The 17560-nt window shown below is 42.7% G+C and overlaps 2 protein-coding genes across 8 annotated transcripts in view; one reads left to right on the top strand and one right to left on the bottom strand.

The window, feature by feature from the left end:
- Positions 1-584: 584 nt before the first annotated feature.
- On the top strand, positions 585-8675 carry LOC113135633 (PDZ domain-containing protein 7). The gene is made up of 17 exons (XM_026315826.2): positions 585-771; positions 908-1134; positions 1292-1429; positions 1548-1722; positions 1816-1992; positions 2118-2265; positions 3365-3425; positions 3589-3766; positions 3960-4186; positions 4267-4431; positions 5017-5132; positions 5244-5335; positions 5749-5840; positions 6235-6306; positions 6488-7102; positions 7578-7678; positions 8177-8675. The coding sequence occupies exons 2-17, from the start codon at positions 972-974 to the stop codon at positions 8318-8320; spliced, it is 2664 nt and encodes an 887-aa protein (XP_026171611.1). The 5' UTR covers positions 585-771; positions 908-971; the 3' UTR covers positions 8321-8675.
- LOC113135634 (leucine zipper putative tumor suppressor 2 homolog) overlaps positions 8670-17560 on the bottom strand; it is a 26671-nt gene continuing 17780 nt past the window's right edge. For 4 of the 7 annotated variants that reach the window (XM_026315827.2, XM_026315830.2, XM_026315831.2 and 1 more), the window contains 5 exons: positions 14634-15185; positions 13602-14198; positions 13309-13431; positions 13071-13217; positions 8670-12464 (listed from right to left, as the gene is read on the bottom strand). In XM_026315827.2, the coding sequence (XP_026171612.1) occupies positions 11757-12464; positions 13071-13217; positions 13309-13431; positions 13602-14198; positions 14634-15158 (2100 nt within the window). In that variant the 5' untranslated portion in view covers positions 15159-15185 and the 3' untranslated portion in view covers positions 8670-11756. The remainder of the gene's footprint in view (positions 12465-13070; positions 13218-13308; positions 13432-13601; positions 14199-14633; positions 15186-17560) is intronic. The other 3 variants (XR_003296196.2, XR_003296195.2, XM_026315829.2) reach the window with 3 other exon arrangements.

Below are 17560 nucleotides of genomic sequence, written 5' to 3'. Positions count from 1 at the left end.
GTCATTTGGAGTAACGAGCGGAGTCTGTTTATTTGCAGGATGAGTTTAAAGGCTTGGAGGACCAATGTCGGGTTATTAGCCTTTTCTTCTGTTAGTCTACATGTTGTCCGGCTGTGGTCAGTGCAGTGAATGAGCTGTAGGTTGCGGTGTTGCTATTTTGAAGCGTGAAATGTGTGGTAAGTATTTTTATTTTTAAATATCGTACAAACAGGACGCATTTGTTGTCGCACAGACGAGACTTTGTTGCAGGATACACACTGAGACAGATTTTTTTATATGATATATCAGAGTATTTGGACGCAAATCGGTATTTCTTAGTATGTGTGATTTTTAGCTGAAGGTGAAATTCAGCTTTGGACGCAGCCGCATCTTTGCAGGTGTTTTAGCGGCTCCGCTGGGGCACCGTGGTTTGGGGGCACCCTGAGGTGACGGCATGACGACACCGTTATCACGGGCTGAGTTTAGTGACATGTATCCATGGTATCAACACCATGTGACACCCTGAGTCAAAGTGGGTCAGGTCTGAGCTAAATAAACCTTTTTACATCCTTTTCTAGCCTCACCTGTAGCGACAAACACTGTGTCATTCTGCTGGGAGCTGTAAAATATCTGCGTGAAGAGAAAACATTGTTTACATCAGGTGTTTATTTGTACACAAACTCTCCGTGTTGCTGTGAGACCCAGACAGGTGAGAGAGATGCACCATGGGTATGAATGGACCAAAGTGTGATGCCAGGAAGCAGCCATCATGCCACAAAGCAACCTGCCTCAGTGAGTTGGATTATAGTCATTTTACTCCACTCACCAGTTCTTTCTACAAATAACCACAGGACATACATGTGTTTAAAATGTAGTCTTCTGTTTATTGAAACATAATATAGTTTCCCTCTGTTGTGTGCTTCTGTAGACGCCTTCACCTGGAGATGAGCCCCCTGGTGGAGCGTGTGTGAAAGGGGACTCCGCCAGCCTCCATGGCTCAATCTTCAGACCCGTCTCGCAGGGAGAAAACCCCCGGGACCCAAGGGTCACGCACAGCTACACGCAACCTCCTTCGGAAGAAGGAGCAGCGCCGGCATGGAATCCGATCCTCCTCACCCATGGGCCGGGTCATCCTCATCAACTCTCCTGTGGATGGTAAAAAGCAGCTGTGCTTGTATGGGGCATATTACAACCTGCCGTTAGTTTAGTCTGGTTTCTAAGTCTAACAGACACTATTGTTATTGTTTCCAGGAGAAGTTGTTGATATTAATTCTTAATTGAAAAGAAAAGTTCTGCTTGTTATCCACTTTAGGTGGAGATGACAGTGAGGACCTCCATACAATCACAGTGGATAAGAGTGCGGACGGAAAGCTCGGCTTCAGTGTGCGCGGAGGCTCCGAACATGGACTCGGTATCTTTGTCAGTAAAGTGGAGGACAACAGTACAGCAGGTAATATGAATTATTTTAATATGGAAAGATGGAGATATAGCAACAGGTGCACTGAGCAAAATGCTGGACTTTCATTGTCACTAACTGGTTTCATGGGTACTTGTCCACGTGTTTACAGAGCAAGCAGGCCTGCTCGTTGGGGATAAACTGGTTGAGGTTAACGGCATCAGCTTGGAGAGCATCACCATGAGCAGCGCTGTGAAGGTCCTGACGGGGAACAACAGGCTGAGGATGGTGGTGAGACGTGTCGGCAAAGTCCCCGGCATCCGCTACTCTAAGGAGAAGACGACCTGGTGATGAAGAGCTACTCCTCCTGATACTAGCTCAGTTTATCACAAAAATATCAGCTGCTCGATCATCAGCGTTGTGTCCTGCTTGTTTTTCAGGGTGGATTTGATACGCAGGCGTATGGTGGTGGAGGAGAGTGGACGGACACCTTCAGAGACCAGCTCAGACAGCGCCCTCCAAAGGATCGTCCACCTTTACACCACCTCTGATGACTACTGTCTGGGCTTCAACATCCGCGGAGGAAAGGAGTTTGGTTTGGGCATCTATGTCTCCAAGTAGGTACCTCTGCCACGTAAAGCAAGAGGCAAAAATGTTCACTTTAAAAATGTTCACTTGGAAAAGGAAAGCAAAAGATCCTAAATGTTTGGGGTCTTATTTTGCTCCTGTCTCATGTTCTCAGGCTGGATCCTGGTGGTCTGGCTGAGCAGAATGGAATAAAAATGGGGGACCAGATCCTGGCTGCCAACGGAGTGAGCTTTGAGGACATCAGCCACAGTAGTGCCGTGGAAGTGCTGAAGAGTCACACACACGTCATGTTGACCATCAAGGTGAGTGTTGATGGAGCCTGCAGAAACTGTGGATCCTCAATTCTTAGCAGATGAGTTGAGTTTTAAAAAATATCTTCCAAGAGATTAAAATTCAAATAAATGGGTTAATGGGACATTGATGCATTTTATTAATCTCATGTCTTAGAAAATAATTTCTGTGGTTCAGATAGTTTCATCTGAACCAGGGTGGTGTGGCAGGAGAAGTTATGAAGAGAAATTTATTATATTTCATTTAAAATTAAATTAATTTAACATTTTATCCTCCAAAAAACAAACATGTTGACTAAATGCTTTTTTGCCAGTCTTTTAAATTATTAAATGATCATTAGCATACACTTTCATTTTCCAGCAGGGAAAGTAATTTGATCTGATAGAAATAAAATTCATAGCAGAAAATATCCAGTGTGTATAATCTTTTATGGTCTGGGTGTTAGGAGAAGTAAAGGAGACTCAGTGGAATGTGAGGTTGTTTGGTGTTGAATTCAGTGTTTACGACAAGCTGAAAAGGCGATATCACATTCCACAATGAATCTTTGTTATTAGGGAGCATGTTGGTTCTTTCATTACTGCCTTGATTAAATGACCTGAGGTGCATTAACTCTCTGACCTGTTTCCCATCTTCAGTTCTCTCACACGTGAAATCCAAACAAAATACACAAACCGCGTCGCCACACAGGGGATGTAGCGGCGGCGGTTTGTGTGGCAGGCCTGACAGCTGGCATGCAGTCGTAATATTCCTCGCTCACTTTACTTGTTAGAGCTTGGGTTTCGCGCTGTGAAAAATAGCCAGGCCATGTGCATTATTCACCAGGCGACTGGGATCAGGTGCAGATCAAACCATAGAGCCTGTGTTTTTTAAAGTTTTGTTTCAGATCCTACTTTTTGCACTGTGGAAACTGTAACATGCTACAGTTGGAAATTGTCCCATCTATCAGAGGTTCCTGAAAGGTCAAGAAGGAAAGTGTGTTCGTCTCTGATGTGTATGTTTTTGGGTCTGTGTGTGGTTCTAGGGTTACTCTTTATCAAATATAGTGATCCCATAAAAGTTTCAAGATCTCTACTGTATCTCATTTGCATATCTGCGGCCATATCTTCACAGGAAGCAGGACGATACCCTGCTTATAAGGAGATGGTGGCAGAATACAAGTGGCTCAATAAGTGTATGTATCTGCTTTTTCCACATCAGTGAGTTTTATTTAACCTGCAGTGCTGTGTGTTTAGTTAAAATGATCAGTCTGTGTTTTCTGTCTGTGAATCTGTAAAGAACAAATGCTACTCACAGATAAGTCAATCAGTCAGATAATCTCTTGTCGTCTTCCTCAGTGGCCAATGGTACTCAGAAATCTTCCTCTCAGGGTTCAGACTCCAATTCCTCGACCTCCTCTCTGTCGTCTGGGACTCCTGTGAGCTCTCTGAGCGGCCTGTCTCAGGTCATGTTCCCCCCCAGTCTACCGTTTGGCTCAGACATGGTGGACGTCTGCATCTCCACTGAGGACCAGAGGTCAGGGTCGTCTTATTCATTTTTATTTTTCCCAGAAAGACAAGTTTATTATCTGGAAGCACCAGCAACAAATACTAGACCTAAAGGAAACCATTTAAAAAAATGTTTTTGTTTCCTTGAAACAATCAAAATAACATACTGTACGTAACTTAAAGATTAGCTCAGACATGATACTGATATTTTTTGTGCCCAGGTCTGAGTATGAGCGAACTGAGACTGCCATCCAGACAGACCTTCCTTCTCAGAGGGCGGGTGCAGACACCACCCGCAGTCTGGGACCCACCACTTTCCTCAAGGACACAGTGATTCGTGGAGAAGTGGACAGGGGGAAGAAAGTATCGCCTAAGACCGCCATGCTTCTGGCTCTCAGCAGGCCGAGCAGGCCAATCACCAGGTCCCAGAGTCAAGTCACTGTGGCAGGTGAGGCAGTGTGGATGAACATACAGGAAAAGTGAATAGTGGAATATCATATATGACTTCCTGTTGCTATGCCATCATAGAAATCAAACAGAAGAAAGAGAAGAAGCAGAAAGGGAAGAGCCCAGAGGAGAAGAGCACCCTGCAGCGTTCAAAGACCTTTGTCAACTTACTCTTCAAGGGTGGACGCAAGAGAGACACTTCCAGGGGGCGCTCCAAGTCCCCGGGCACAGACAGGGCCAACAAAGGTAGCTATGCTTTTATGTCCTCAAACTTTTCTTCCCCTGAAGGTTGTCAAATGAATTTAGAGAAGCATTAGGGAGAAAAAGTTAATTTTCACTGCTCTCTGTAAACACACTGGCATTTTCTCTTAACTGCCTGTTATGCAATTCAAAAATCCCATAAAATGAACATATCACAACTTATCTAAAGGAAAACATTTTGAAAGGATTGTGAAACTGGTATCGACTGGTATACCAAAACCATCAGTGTCTCTTACCCTTTGTTTTCCCTCCTCTGAATGTGGCTGTCAGCCTTATTCCCAGTGATTCCTGAGGAACCTTCAAAAACAAAAAACAATGGAGCTTTGGGGACAAATCAGAGGATGTGTAGAGAATTCTGGCCTTTAGTGAAAATGGAAAATATTCCTCCAGTAAAGTTTCTGAGACTTTTTCTGAGTTTTGATGGGTTTTTTGTTTTGCTCAGTAACTCAACCAAACTCAAGCATCTTTACTGATACGCCAGACTTACTGAGGTTGTGACCATGTCGTTTTGTAATGCAAAGATTTTATTTATATTGTTCTGATTTTACTGCATAATTCACTTGTTTCCAGAGGGACGACAGCAAAGCGCAACACCAAATTCAGAGATGCTTGGGGTGGTGGAGGGCATGGCCCACAAGCTGCTGACTGAGGACGAGGTGGCTGCAGTGATGAAGACGTGCCGACAGGTACAAAGCTTTGGCCACAGCTGTGCAGCTGCTATCCTATATCAGTTGTAAATTTAAGCTATTGGTACAGCTTTCTTTCTTAACTGTAACTCCTGTAACTAACTGTTACAGTATATAGCTGATCAATCGGTGGAGAACTTGATACACCACCTGCTGGCTGTGCTGGACCGGCCTGAAAAGCTGCTCCTGCTCAGAGAAATCAGGTAAGAGGAAGAGAATCATTACCTGCTATTTAGTCCAAAGATGATTTTGATACAGTTAGTAATACAGTGTTTAAAATTAGGATTTACTGTGATCTGAAATTTGGCTGTAAATCATCATAAGGTAAGTACATAACACAAAGAAGCCAGTTTGTTCTCATCTTGCTATTGCACCTAAATATGTACAGACATATATTTTCCATTATGAAGTTTGTCTTAACACAATAACATAAATATGAATAAAAGCTTTCAATGTGTAAATCCAGCCAGAGAAACAAATACTGTCAGAAGGGATTAAGGCTTTTTCTGGATGATCATCCAAATGTTCCACAAAGACACATTGTAGACTAATTAAAATGTTTTGTAATCTAACACTAACAAAAACTAATCAGGGGTTTCCTGTCATTTTCTCCCAGAATGCTGCTTTCTCCCTCTGACCTGAGTGCATTCAGTGACACGATGACCCCCATTGAAGTCGAGGCCTACGACATCCTCAAGTATCGTTCAAGTGCGTATGACATCTGCTGCATTTGAACATAATCTGAGCCCTGGCAGAGTCGGCACTAGGATGCTCAAAAAAGCTAAATTTGTTGCAGCAGCTTAACATTTTTGTCAGTTGCTCTGACGTGTTTTCAAAAGCAGTGAAATTGTCAAATCCACGCTCATCTGTTTCAACAGAATCCAGATTTAGGGACAATAATCATTTTTTTTTACCTTGGTGATCAAAATGTAATACACATGAGAATCTGAGGGTAACTATCTTTTTAGTGCAAACGATCATATGTTGTCAGATATTCAAGGAACATGTAGTCCCTGTGATGCTCTCTTCTGTAACATATTTTATTCTTGACCATAACATTTTTTGTAATATCTGTAAATCAGCAAATTTCTGTGTGTTGTAGTTCGAACTCCTCCTCTTCGCTCTCCCATTTCTGGTCGAGCACCTAAACGCCGTCTTATCACCCCAATCCCAGGTCGGTATCTTATCACCTTGACACCTAAGATCACTACGTTTCCCTTTTTTTTTTTTTTTTTTCTCCTTCTGGTTTTCTGATGATTGCAAATCAATGTTTTTTGAATATATTTTTAAAATAGAACTGATTATTAGGGGAGAGAAAGAGATAATGTGCTACAATCCTTGTGTTTTCCCTCCAGATTACAGGGGAGGCTTTGAGCTCCACAGTGCTGCAGAGGTGGAGAAGGAGTGCCATCTATTGGAGGAGTTGGAGAAGCTTAGTTTGTCTGGGCCATGGGGGTCCAGGGTGAGGCCCCACATATCCAAGTCCTTCACCCCACTCCTGGACATACCAGTAGACAAATGCAACATGGACTCCAGAGACCTCAAGCCCTCATCAGCCAGCCCCATGCTCCCCAACTGGCTCCTGGCCCACAGTGATGACTCCCACCCTCCTCTTCAAACAGACATCGGCATGATTCGCTCTGTCCACTTTGAGGAGGCTTCACTGCGCTCCAGCTCGGACAAGACAGACCCAGAAAGAGGAAGGTCCCTGTTCAGAAATGGACACTCTAAAGGCACAAAGGAGAAAAGCGGAGAAAGGAGCAAAGAGACTGTGTTCACACTGCAGAGTGTTGCTCGCAGGAGTCGGCCCTCGCTGTCACAAGTGTTCAGTTCAAATTTCGATCAGCAAGTGGGGATTGAACAGATGAATGGCCATCAGGGTTCATCTGAGAACAGATTGAACGGCTCTGAACCTGAACCAGAGTATGAGCTCAAAACCGTCAGCATCTCCAAGACCAAACAGTCCCTGGGTAAGTACGTCTGATCAGGTCTGACTCAGTTATTAACCTGTGCTGTTTACAGCTTAAAAAAAAAAAAAAAAAAAAAGATCAATAGCAACATGTCTTCACAGAAATTATGTCCTGATTGTTGAGGACGGTCCACAGTGAACAGTTTTTCCTTCCAATAAAGCCTGTTCACACTGAGGTCTGTGGATTGTGAGAACACATGGACACAGTTTCTGGAAATACAGTTTGTAGGGATAGCTGTAGACCACATGACATGAGCAGCAACTAGATTTAGACAGTTTATTTGTAAATCGACTATAGATTTCATCAGTTTGCACACATATACAAATGTACACACCATGACACAAAATATTAACTATACAACACCTTTCTTTCTTTGCTGTACATAGTTTGGTCATTTATGCTTGAATGACAGTTTTCCCAAACTACTACACAAATATAAACACTGACTCCCACTCCTGTTGTTTATGTGCTGCAGGCATCAGTATATCAGGGGGGATGGAGTCAAAGATTCAGCCAGTGGTGAAGATCGAGAAGATCTTTCCTGGAGGAGCCGCCTCCACCTGTGACGTGCTGAAGGTAACGTTACAGTCACTGACCAGGGTTTCTGCAGGGTTCACCAAAATTCAAAAGTCTAATAAAAATGTGATCATTTATTATATATTTAATTTCAAAACTTTCCAATAGTGTAAAAGGATAAATACTGATAGAATTAACTAACAAGGAGAAGCAGCAATAAATTAATGGCTGTTAACTAATCAAATATAATTAAGTTGAGTTCATTAAAAACTTTCACAGAATCGATATTTGCTTCTTAGCTGTTGTAACTGGCAGCACTGACGGTGTTTGCTACAGATGCTGCTTGATCAGCCTGTTTTGCACAAAATCCAGTCACAACAATTCTAAGTTTAGTTTCAGCCTGCAATCAAAAACATTTCTAGTTAACATTAAGTTTTATGTAAATAAATGTAAAACTTTTTAATAAACTCTTTTTGAGAAAATTTAGTGCCGAGATGTAGAAAAAGAAGAAAAAGTTTTCTGTACTACTGTAACTTAATTTTCCATCTCTGTCCCCAGGCTGGATTTGAGTTGGTGTCTGTGGACGGAGTCTCTCTGCAGGGAGTTACACATCAACATGCTGTCGACATCATCCGAACAGCCTTCAGCAATAAGGCCAAAGACCCCATGGTGTTTGTGGTCAAAGTCCCCAAAAACATTTGAAAGGAGACTGGGACACTCGTCGTGAATTTAAATAAACGCCTTGTGATTAGCAGCCTCTGGGATTTAACACAGAGACAGGAAAACTTGAACACGGCCGAAACACACCACTGACACCAGGTATGTTATTTTTTTTCATTCACGCTAAAGTTAGCAACAAACACGAGTAACAGTCTGAGCTCAAAAATAAAAACAGCCCGAGGCAGCAGGTTGTGGGACTCCAGGAGGATTAAGCAAACAGTGATTTGAACTCATGAAAAAACTGACCTGCTCATGCCTCAATATTTCACCTGATCTAGGAACCAATATATGTTGCATGTTTATGCTCCTGAACGTTTTAACGTGCAGGACAACAAACTACAAGCTGTATCTCCAGTGCCTTTAAAGCCAGGTGGACTGAGCAAATAGTCTGACACCATGTTGTTGACTTGAAATCAGATTTGTGACCTGAAGAGGGCAGTCATGAGCTAAATGTAAACTTATGTTTGCAAACAAAATTAGACAGTTTTGTTGGAATGTAAATCATTTGGTGCTATAATTTAATTAAACATGAGAATATTATATTTAGAACAAAATGACAACCATTAAATTTGGTCTTGTTTAATTAAAAACATAGTAGGTTTGTTCAAGAAATGTACAGCATGAAAATATACATTTAATGTCTTCATACAAATACTGTGTATTATAAAATTATACTGAGGAACTAGAACAAACATCCACACAAACATTAATATACAAGCATTGTGTCTATACTGTAGGAGAAAAATATAATGTGTGACATTGCTTTGGTCTATTCACAGTGGCTATGTTATTTTTATTTTGAGACAGGATCTCTGGGAAACTCTGGTTTATTTACAGAAGATTATTATTCAATTAGTAAGAGGAACAACTGAAAGTTTCTTCTTCTGTGGTATACGGAAGTTAATATACCGTGTTTGTGAAATTGATCCTCTGCTTTAAAAGTGGGTGTAAAAACACTCACATTAGGGTCCAGGTAGTTTTATTTAACACCAAAACACCTGTCATTCAGTGCATGTTTCCCCTTCAGTGATGTCAGACACATCACCCACACACCTCTGGGAGAGAGTATTATTCTACATACTCTCTCATTTGTCAGTTTAATACAGAAGTCCTCTATTAAATCTTCCTCCATGCAGGTGATGGTGTTCAGATGATGATAAACTGATTTTCAGGTGTTGGTTCAAATGTAGGCTGTTATTGAAGACTAGTTTCTGCTGCTGTTGAACTGTATTGCATTTTACTTTTGCCTGCCCCATTTGTGTCAATGCTAAATAAACAGCTCTCTGTTGATGCAGTGCAGCAGCAGCACAAATCACAGAGAAAACAACACTGAAACTGTTTGTCTCAAGAACTCAACATTATCACTTTCACGAAGGAGGGAGGATTTGTTGCAGGGCAGCATTACCTTTAGCTTGATGTACCTACATTTGTTTTATTGGACGAGGACACTGACCTAAAGTTCCCTTCTGGCTTTATGCCAGGATCAGTCCTAGTTTTGTGCTTGGTGTCTTGTGGTGGGGTCACATCACATCGGTTAAACTGTAATTAGGAGCAACCAAGTGAAAAACTCATTCATTCTAGCCTCAAACTAGTTACTCTAAGTTGCAGATGATGGGAATTTCTGACTTGGTGAAAAGAATTGCAGATGTCAACCAGCTGTTGGCAGAATGCCTGCAAATGAACCACTGGTGGCAATTACATCAAAATAAAATCCAACATTAACAGTAATTTAAACCAGTCAGCTCACTTTATTCACTGCTTGTGTGTGGTTCAGCTGCTAAAAATACTTTAAAACAGCTCATTAGTTTGTTTGTGGGAAAAATACATGAGCACTCTGAAGTGGGGATAACGGATATTTTTCCTGTTGTTCCTATTCTACCGACATCGACTGAATGCAGCATCGCAGATAACACTGTTCAGTCGATGTAGGTAGAGTGGGAAGAACAGCTTAAATGATCGACTGTGTTTGTAGCCGTTTCTTACAAGTCACAGTTTATGCCTCCTATACAATGAGCTGAATGTTAATATTGGTGTTAAAATTGTATTTTATTTGAATAGCCAGTGTTGGTCCATTCACAGACGTGCCAACAATGTGAGAGTAGTGTAGTTCTTTTCATTAAGTCAGGTGACACGAATGATCTTTCCCCTTTGGCTCTTGATAGAGTTTAAACAATGTGACATGATCACATCATCAATGGGACACTTGAATAGATCAGAGACATTGTCAATGTTAGACCACTAACACCTGTGGTGTTTAAGCAAAGTCAAGCAAAATTATAAGTGATTTTAGCCTTATTGCCTGCTGTCACTAACATTAACACTAAATGAAAAGTGATTTATTCCAATCACAAAATAGGTTTTAAAGGTGGGTCAGATCATTTGTGCGAGCAAGAGAAAATCTGATGTGCACTGATTATAGGATGTTAAGGTAGAATTTGTTCCAATTGTTACTGCGGTACTTACATTAGACTGTGCAGATGTTCATGATATTATTTCCACCCACTGTGTTAATTTGGGCCAAATTTATCTTGATTTTCCTGTTAGAAGGAAGAGACATAATACTGGAAAAAACATGTTGGTCATGATGCAGTTTAGACAGTAGCAGTGTGACGTCTGTACACAGATCCTCATTCAAATGTTTTGTTTATTTTCTACACTGAATATTAAATTAATTAGAAAGACAAACCTATGTAACAACACGGAGTAATACAGGGAACAGTGTTATATATGCACATTTCCCTTGATAAGAGCTTTGCACAGTATTGGCAATATATTAATATCTGCATCTACAATTTAGAAAAACCTTTGAATGACAAGCTGTGTACAAATTTGACTGTAAATATGTATCTAGTAGCTCTGTGAAAATAACAGTTCTCTCCACATCACTTAGAGTGAAGCCACCGTCATTAGCGCCTCGCTCTGATTCACTGACACTCATTATGACATGCTGAGGTATGGTGTCCCACGTATACTGTCAAATGACAACAGTGTATCTCACTCATCTAAATTAACAGTACCCTGTGGCTGCTAACAGAGTGGGAGTGTAGTGCTAAACCCAGCGGGGAAGGTGGACTCATAACCAACACAGGAGGAGGAGGGAGGAGAGTGAAAAGTTGTTGAAGTTACTCATACACAACAAATCCCCCACACATGCCTAAAAGATGGCCCTGGTGCTGATGTCTAGTTAGTGCAAACACAGACAGTGTCCAGAGGACTGAGGTGGCCTAACAAACAACAGAGGTCATTGGCTTTTAGACTGGAACTAAAGTTGCAGATGTTTTTGATTTACATTTGAATTATCAGTCTGCTTGTTGGCCATCTCTGTTCATCCACACAGCACAAAAAGATCAGATCTGTGACATGGTGAAAAACTTTTACCTGACAGTAGTGCACATCAAAAGACGGAGAGGCACGAGGGTCAAATTTCTGTGGCAGCAATCTCATCAAAGTTGATCTCATTGCCACTGCCCTCGTCGTCCTCTCTGCTCTCCAGTTCCTGGCTGAGCTCCTGCAGAAGCTGTTCCAACTCTCGGTTCCTGCGATACATCTGGACATAATTGTGCTGCAGCTGTTTCTGGTAGTGGATTACTTTGTCCTTCTCCTCCTGCCATATCCGCCGCTCCTCCTCGAAGCCTCCTGTTTGCTCCTCAGCCCGCTGACGCTCAAAGTCCAGCTCGGATCTCATCCTGTCCATCTGCATCTTCATGCTCTGCAGGGCCTCAGTGCTGCTCTGCCGCTGGGCCTTTGCCTCGTCACTCTCATAGGCGAGCAGGTGCTCCTCAGCTTCCTGAAACACCTGACACTGTCTGTTTCCTGGGCCCTGATTGGCCATGGCATCTCTGAGATGAGCCAGCTCTCCCTCAAGTCGTCCTACCTTTTCCCTGAGCAGCTCAGCTTCACTCTTGCGGCGCTGAAGTTCGTTCTCACACACCTCCAGCTCCAGCGTTCGCGTGCGGGTTGTGCCATGTGCCTCCTGCAGCAGGACCTGAGTGTTGGTCAGCTCACCACGAGTCTCTCTGAGTTGACCCCGCAGCGAGACGATCTCCCCCACGCGCTGAGCCAACTCCCCCTGCACCTCCTTCAGCTGCTGCTTCAGCAACGAGATTTCCCCCGACTTCTGACAGACCTGAGGGGAAGCAGAAGCAGTGATATTCATGCTGCATAACTTTAGCAGTACAAAAATTAAAATGACAATTACGACTGTGGCAATTTGTTTCATCATACGTTAATCAGCCAGGCACTTTCTCTAATAGCGGATTAAGAGTGGATCAATTAACAGAATCAGAAAATAGTAAAATGTCCATCAGTTTCACATATTTGAAGGCCTTGTTTTGTCTCATCAAAATCTGCTAATGATAAAGTCTTATTGAAAATCTCTTCAGATGATGTCGTACCTTTGTTTCTTAATAAGCACCTTGCCCAACCAATTTGATTTACAGTAAATGTAATTTATAAATCAATTAATACATGGAAAGAGATTCACTGCTCAGGTTCTACTTAGCTGCTCAAACCTTTACAGCCAGTAATGTGTCTAACTCTAATTTTGGTTTTGCAGTAATACGAGTGATATTTGTGGCTGGGAAATAATAAAATTGATATAAATGGCTTTGTGATCAACTTAAAATGTATATTTAAAACCTCATGTTTTTATTGTTGTCGGTACTGTACTTGCTGAATATAATGTGTGTCACCCTGAACGGGACACAGTTTAAGAAAGGCTTCTAGTACTCACCTCCCACTTAGTCTCCTCCAGACGAGGCCCCAGCTGGATCTTCTCATGCTCATAGGAGGTGCAGCGCTCCTCTAACTGCTCCCTCTCCTTTAGAAGCTGAGCAAAGTCCTCCTGCAGCTTCTTCTTCTCCTGCTGGAGCTGATAAACCTGCAGCAAAAACATACATCAATGTCAGGAAAAGTTTCTAGTGAAACATCTGTAGTAGAATCTGAGCAGAATTTTTGTTAAAGGTTCTGACCTGCAGCTGAAGCACCTGCTGTGCACGCTGGGCTTTCTGAGAGGCCACCTGCATCCTGGTGGCACAGCTCTGCCTCAGCTCCTCCAGCTCCAACTCAAAGCGCTTCTGCTTCTCCTCATAAACCTACAAGACAACATAATGAAGCTCTAAATGCATTAGGAATTTTAAACATGAATTTGTAATCATTTCCATTGACAAATTACCCATAACCTGATTTAATTATTGAAATATGTGAAATTATTTTGAAACTCAAGGTGTCAAATGAAGTTCAGCCTGAACTGTCCTAAACCCACTTGACAAATTGCAGCTTCATTCTCATCCAGGTTGTCTCTGAGTTGTTGCAGCTCCAGCTCTCTCTCCCTTAGTTTGTCCTCCAGGTCTCTCACCACCCCTTCGTAACCCTCCACCGGGCCAGGGGAGCGCCCACTGGACCCGTTGTCAGACAGAGGCTGCCCCCGGCCACTTAACGACCCAGAGCCTGTGCTCTTACTGGAAGAAGAGCGTCCGCTGTCTGAGTTGGAGTGTCCATGTGCACTGACGGGTGGAGCGCTCTTCATAGGCTCCAGGTGACCAGCAGAAGGGTCTCCTGAAGCCAGGCCGTAGCCAGCGCTGCTGTAGGGCGGCAGGCTGGAGAGGGAGTTGCGCCCAGAGTCGGACAGTGAGCAGGACTGGTTGGCACCACCACCACTGTTACGAGCCCCACTGTATGAGCTGCGTTTCTCAGGGCAGGAGGGTGACACGTCTCTGTGGGTGGGGCTGAGCAGATTCAGGTTGTTTTGGCTTCCTGACGCATTGGCAGAGTGGCGAGGGGAAAGGTACTGCATGGAGGTGCGGCTCTTAGGGATGACAGGTTTGAAAGCAGTGGGCCGCAGCACTGATTTCTCCATGTTCTACAGGAGAAATATGGAAGGTCCTGAATGTTGAGCACACAAGGGCTTAAAACAAACACATTTAAATTCAAGTGCCTGAAATGTACTATTGTTTATTAGTTAGCTTTCTTCTGTGTTGTCTCAAAACTAAAGTATTATATATACCATTTGAATTTCCTAAGTGTTCCTAAGAACGTCACAGATTTTGCAGTAATGATCCAGCTATTCTTTCAGGTCAACCTCCATCTGCTGATCAATCACCTTGAAGTAAAACTAATACAACTACAATATTTCTAACTGAATGATACACTGGTGTTGTATATCAGAGTGTAGGACTTTAGTTTAGTCATAAACAACGTTTACAATATTAGAGTTTTCTAGAAGATATGTACTGATTTACCAATAAAGTTTAATGTTACATTATCAGTAAACTCAGTATTTTAATCAAAGACTTACCTTCTCAAGTTTTCCTGACACAGGGATCAGTTTTGGAGGAGGTCCACCCATATTCCCATTCAGTTCTGATCCTTCCTTAATCTCATCTGTGTCACTCCCTGGGCTGGCAGCTATTACATGGTTGTCATTCCAGTCACCTACGTAGTCCTCATTCAGATAGGTATAGTTCCCATTCCCACTGTCCTTCTCCAGTGCCCTGCTGGATGTAGTGGAGCTCCGTTTCTTGAGTGGTGGGATGCTCTGCAGTAAGGGGTCATGGGGGGACTCGGAGCCCATGCAGTGGGCACCTGGTGTGGGCCGTCTGACCCTGGCTCCCAGCTCAACACCAGAGCGGTGGTCCTGGTAGGGGCCAGGGCGGGCGGCGATTAGGCTGCTAACAGAGCCCATAGGATCCAGAGTGGAGGGTGGTGGTGGTGGTGCGTTGATGGGGGATGAAGGGCCAGAGGGGTGTCGCCTGCGGACTTCTCCACTGAGGCCTGGGCTGTGGGGCTCAACAGGTATGTGCAGAGCCTGAACCAGGGCCATGGTGGCAGCTCAGAGGGGCCGCTTGCTCTGAGAGAAATAATACAGATGTTTAAATGCAACAGTTACATTATTTTTATCAGATTTTTTAAGTCTTTGAAGTCCAAGATCATTTCAAGTCTCAGGTCAAGTCTGAAGTTTAGCCACAAGCCATGTAAACAAGTGTCAAGTTTTTCTAGATCATTCCAATTGTCGAGTCTTAGAAAATCCCAAATCGGGTGTCATGTCGTTGAGGCCAGGTCCCAAGTCTAGAAATGTGATAGTCATTTGCATGTGTTTCAGGTCTCTGAATGCTCAGACATTTTCCTGTTAAAGCTGTGTTAACAGTAGCTGGCACTGAGAACTGTTGCTGTCATATTTATTTATTTATCTTATCTGGGAAGAGAAATACTGGTTGAAATGTTTTTGTTGATGGAAACAAGGTCAGATCCCGGCTTTTAAATCTCCATGAGGTTGCTTTTAGGGAATTTTTTTTTTTATCTCAAAGACACATGCAGAGACTATGACAGAAGCGATGATATACAGTAGACATCCCACCACGGTGGTCCTAACACACAAAACCAGGACATGCCATTCATTGGGGCCATTCAAGCAGCACAAACGGGGTTTGAAGCAGCAGAAGAAAAAGGCGTCTTTTCATCTGAGATGCAAAATGGCTTCTAACATGCTTGTAGTTTCCCTGACAGCAACAAAAGCTACGGTCTCTACACATTTGACCAGCCCTAGAAAATAACCAAAACTTCATAACTTTAGGTACTCCTTAAAGGAGACGGTCACTGAGTAGATCTTACGAAACACTAAAACATATAGCTGTGCAAAATAAAGTAACCATGTAGGAAACGCTTTTTCCCCACTGCCTCACCCTCACAAGGCTAGTGGTAAATATTGACACTACAACAGGCACAAACAAGACTATGATATCAGCAATTTGTCCCATGCATGGTCAAAGGTTGAGTGTTGTGTGAAACAATGGCCAACAGGACGCATGATGATGAGGTCATGGCGAAGTGACAACAACACTGACAACAGAGCCAGCTGTGTTCTGAAAACATCACGGCGAGTCAGAATATGAGGATATCCGACTGGCGGGTGTGTCCAGAGTGTCTTGAGTTTCAGGCCTGTCTAGCAGGTCACAAAGTTACGACTGAAGGATTCAGACAAAGTGAGTCTACAGTTCCCACTACATCACTAACAAAATGACCTGGACCAATGCACTGCTATAAGGGGTACGATTTTATATGAACAACTAACAGTATAACAACAAAACTGGTTATGGCCATTTAATTAGGAATAGTGTAGTTATAGTCTGTTTTTTGTATTTTAACATCTTACTTCACTTTTATAGGTCTGCAAATAAACATGAGTAAATCTGGAATAGATTTTGTTCAGTTGTTATGTTAGTTAGCGAAGCTATTGCTCACACTCAATAAGTACATTTAACTATTAAAGCTGGTACTTCGGTGTGTTTTTTTTAGTGTAACACGTTTCATGAATATGAGGTGGGACATTCCCTCTTGTTACACCTACTCTGTAATGCTCTCAGCTTCAGCTACTGACACACTGAAGATTAAAAAAAAAAAAAAACCTAAGGAAGATGATGAAGACCACTGTCCATGTTGGCAAATTAGAGGTGAAGGCAGTTAATAAGGTGAAAGGGACTGACAGCCAGCATGCTGGCCAAACACATTTCTAGTCTCCAGCAGCCAGGACGGAGGCAGCCAAGTCATTTTCCACCCTGCCAAGATTGCAGAGAGCCTACAAGGCCACTACTGCGATTTAACTGTGATTACCACATGTTAATTAGCACCCTTATAATCTGGCTGATCCTGATTTACACTCATGACTATGACAAATTTGGCACTGCCTGAAATATGTTATATGCACCAACTGTGAAAGAACCAAGCCAGAATTCTACTACAGCCTATACAGCCCCAGCATCAGGCTTCATTTTTCTACTGTTTTCTTACTAAAAAAAAAAGCATGCTATTTAAAGTATTCATCACAACACATATATATTACTCTACTGTTACCTGAAAGTCAAACAAGCACACTGCAGAAAATTACTCTCAACTGTGGTCCCAGAAACAACAGTGACAATGAGCAGAGACAGTGGGATGAATCTGAGGTGACTTCTCTACACACTGAGGAAAGCTAATTAGCCCCTGACCATATTTATTCCACATGATCCTCTGTGAATGGCAGGGAGTGGGACAGACTACGGCCCCTGTGCTTACGGTTGGAGCTTGTCACAAACTGAAGATTAGCTCCGAGTAAACACTGAAGGTGATTTCAGTCAAGTGTCCTTCTGTTGACTTTGATATTCAAGCTCATTTTACTGTTGAGGCATTTAAGGCTGCAACTAATGATCCAAGATCAGTGGAGCTGCAGATTTTTTTTTTTTGATG

The sequence above is a fragment of the Mastacembelus armatus genome, chromosome 19, assembly GCF_900324485.2.
Source record: "Mastacembelus armatus chromosome 19, fMasArm1.2, whole genome shotgun sequence".
Classification (NCBI taxonomy): Eukaryota; Metazoa; Chordata; class Actinopteri; order Synbranchiformes; family Mastacembelidae; genus Mastacembelus; species Mastacembelus armatus.
Note: the sequence above shows the minus strand (reverse complement) of the source record. Positions and strands in the feature narration are given on the sequence as shown.

Excerpts from the sequence above, each read along its gene's own strand:
- LOC113135633 (XM_026315826.2), top strand. The coding sequence starts at position 972 with ATGGCTCAATCTTCAGACCCGTCTCGCAGGGAGAAAACCCCCGGGACC. Across the intron at positions 2,266-3,364 it reads ACGTCATGTTGACCATCAAG|GAAGCAGGACGATACCCTGC; the intron begins GTGAGTGTTGAT and ends ATATCTTCACAG. Across the intron at positions 3,767-3,959 it reads ATCTCCACTGAGGACCAGAG|GTCTGAGTATGAGCGAACTG; the intron begins GTCAGGGTCGTC and ends TTTTGTGCCCAG.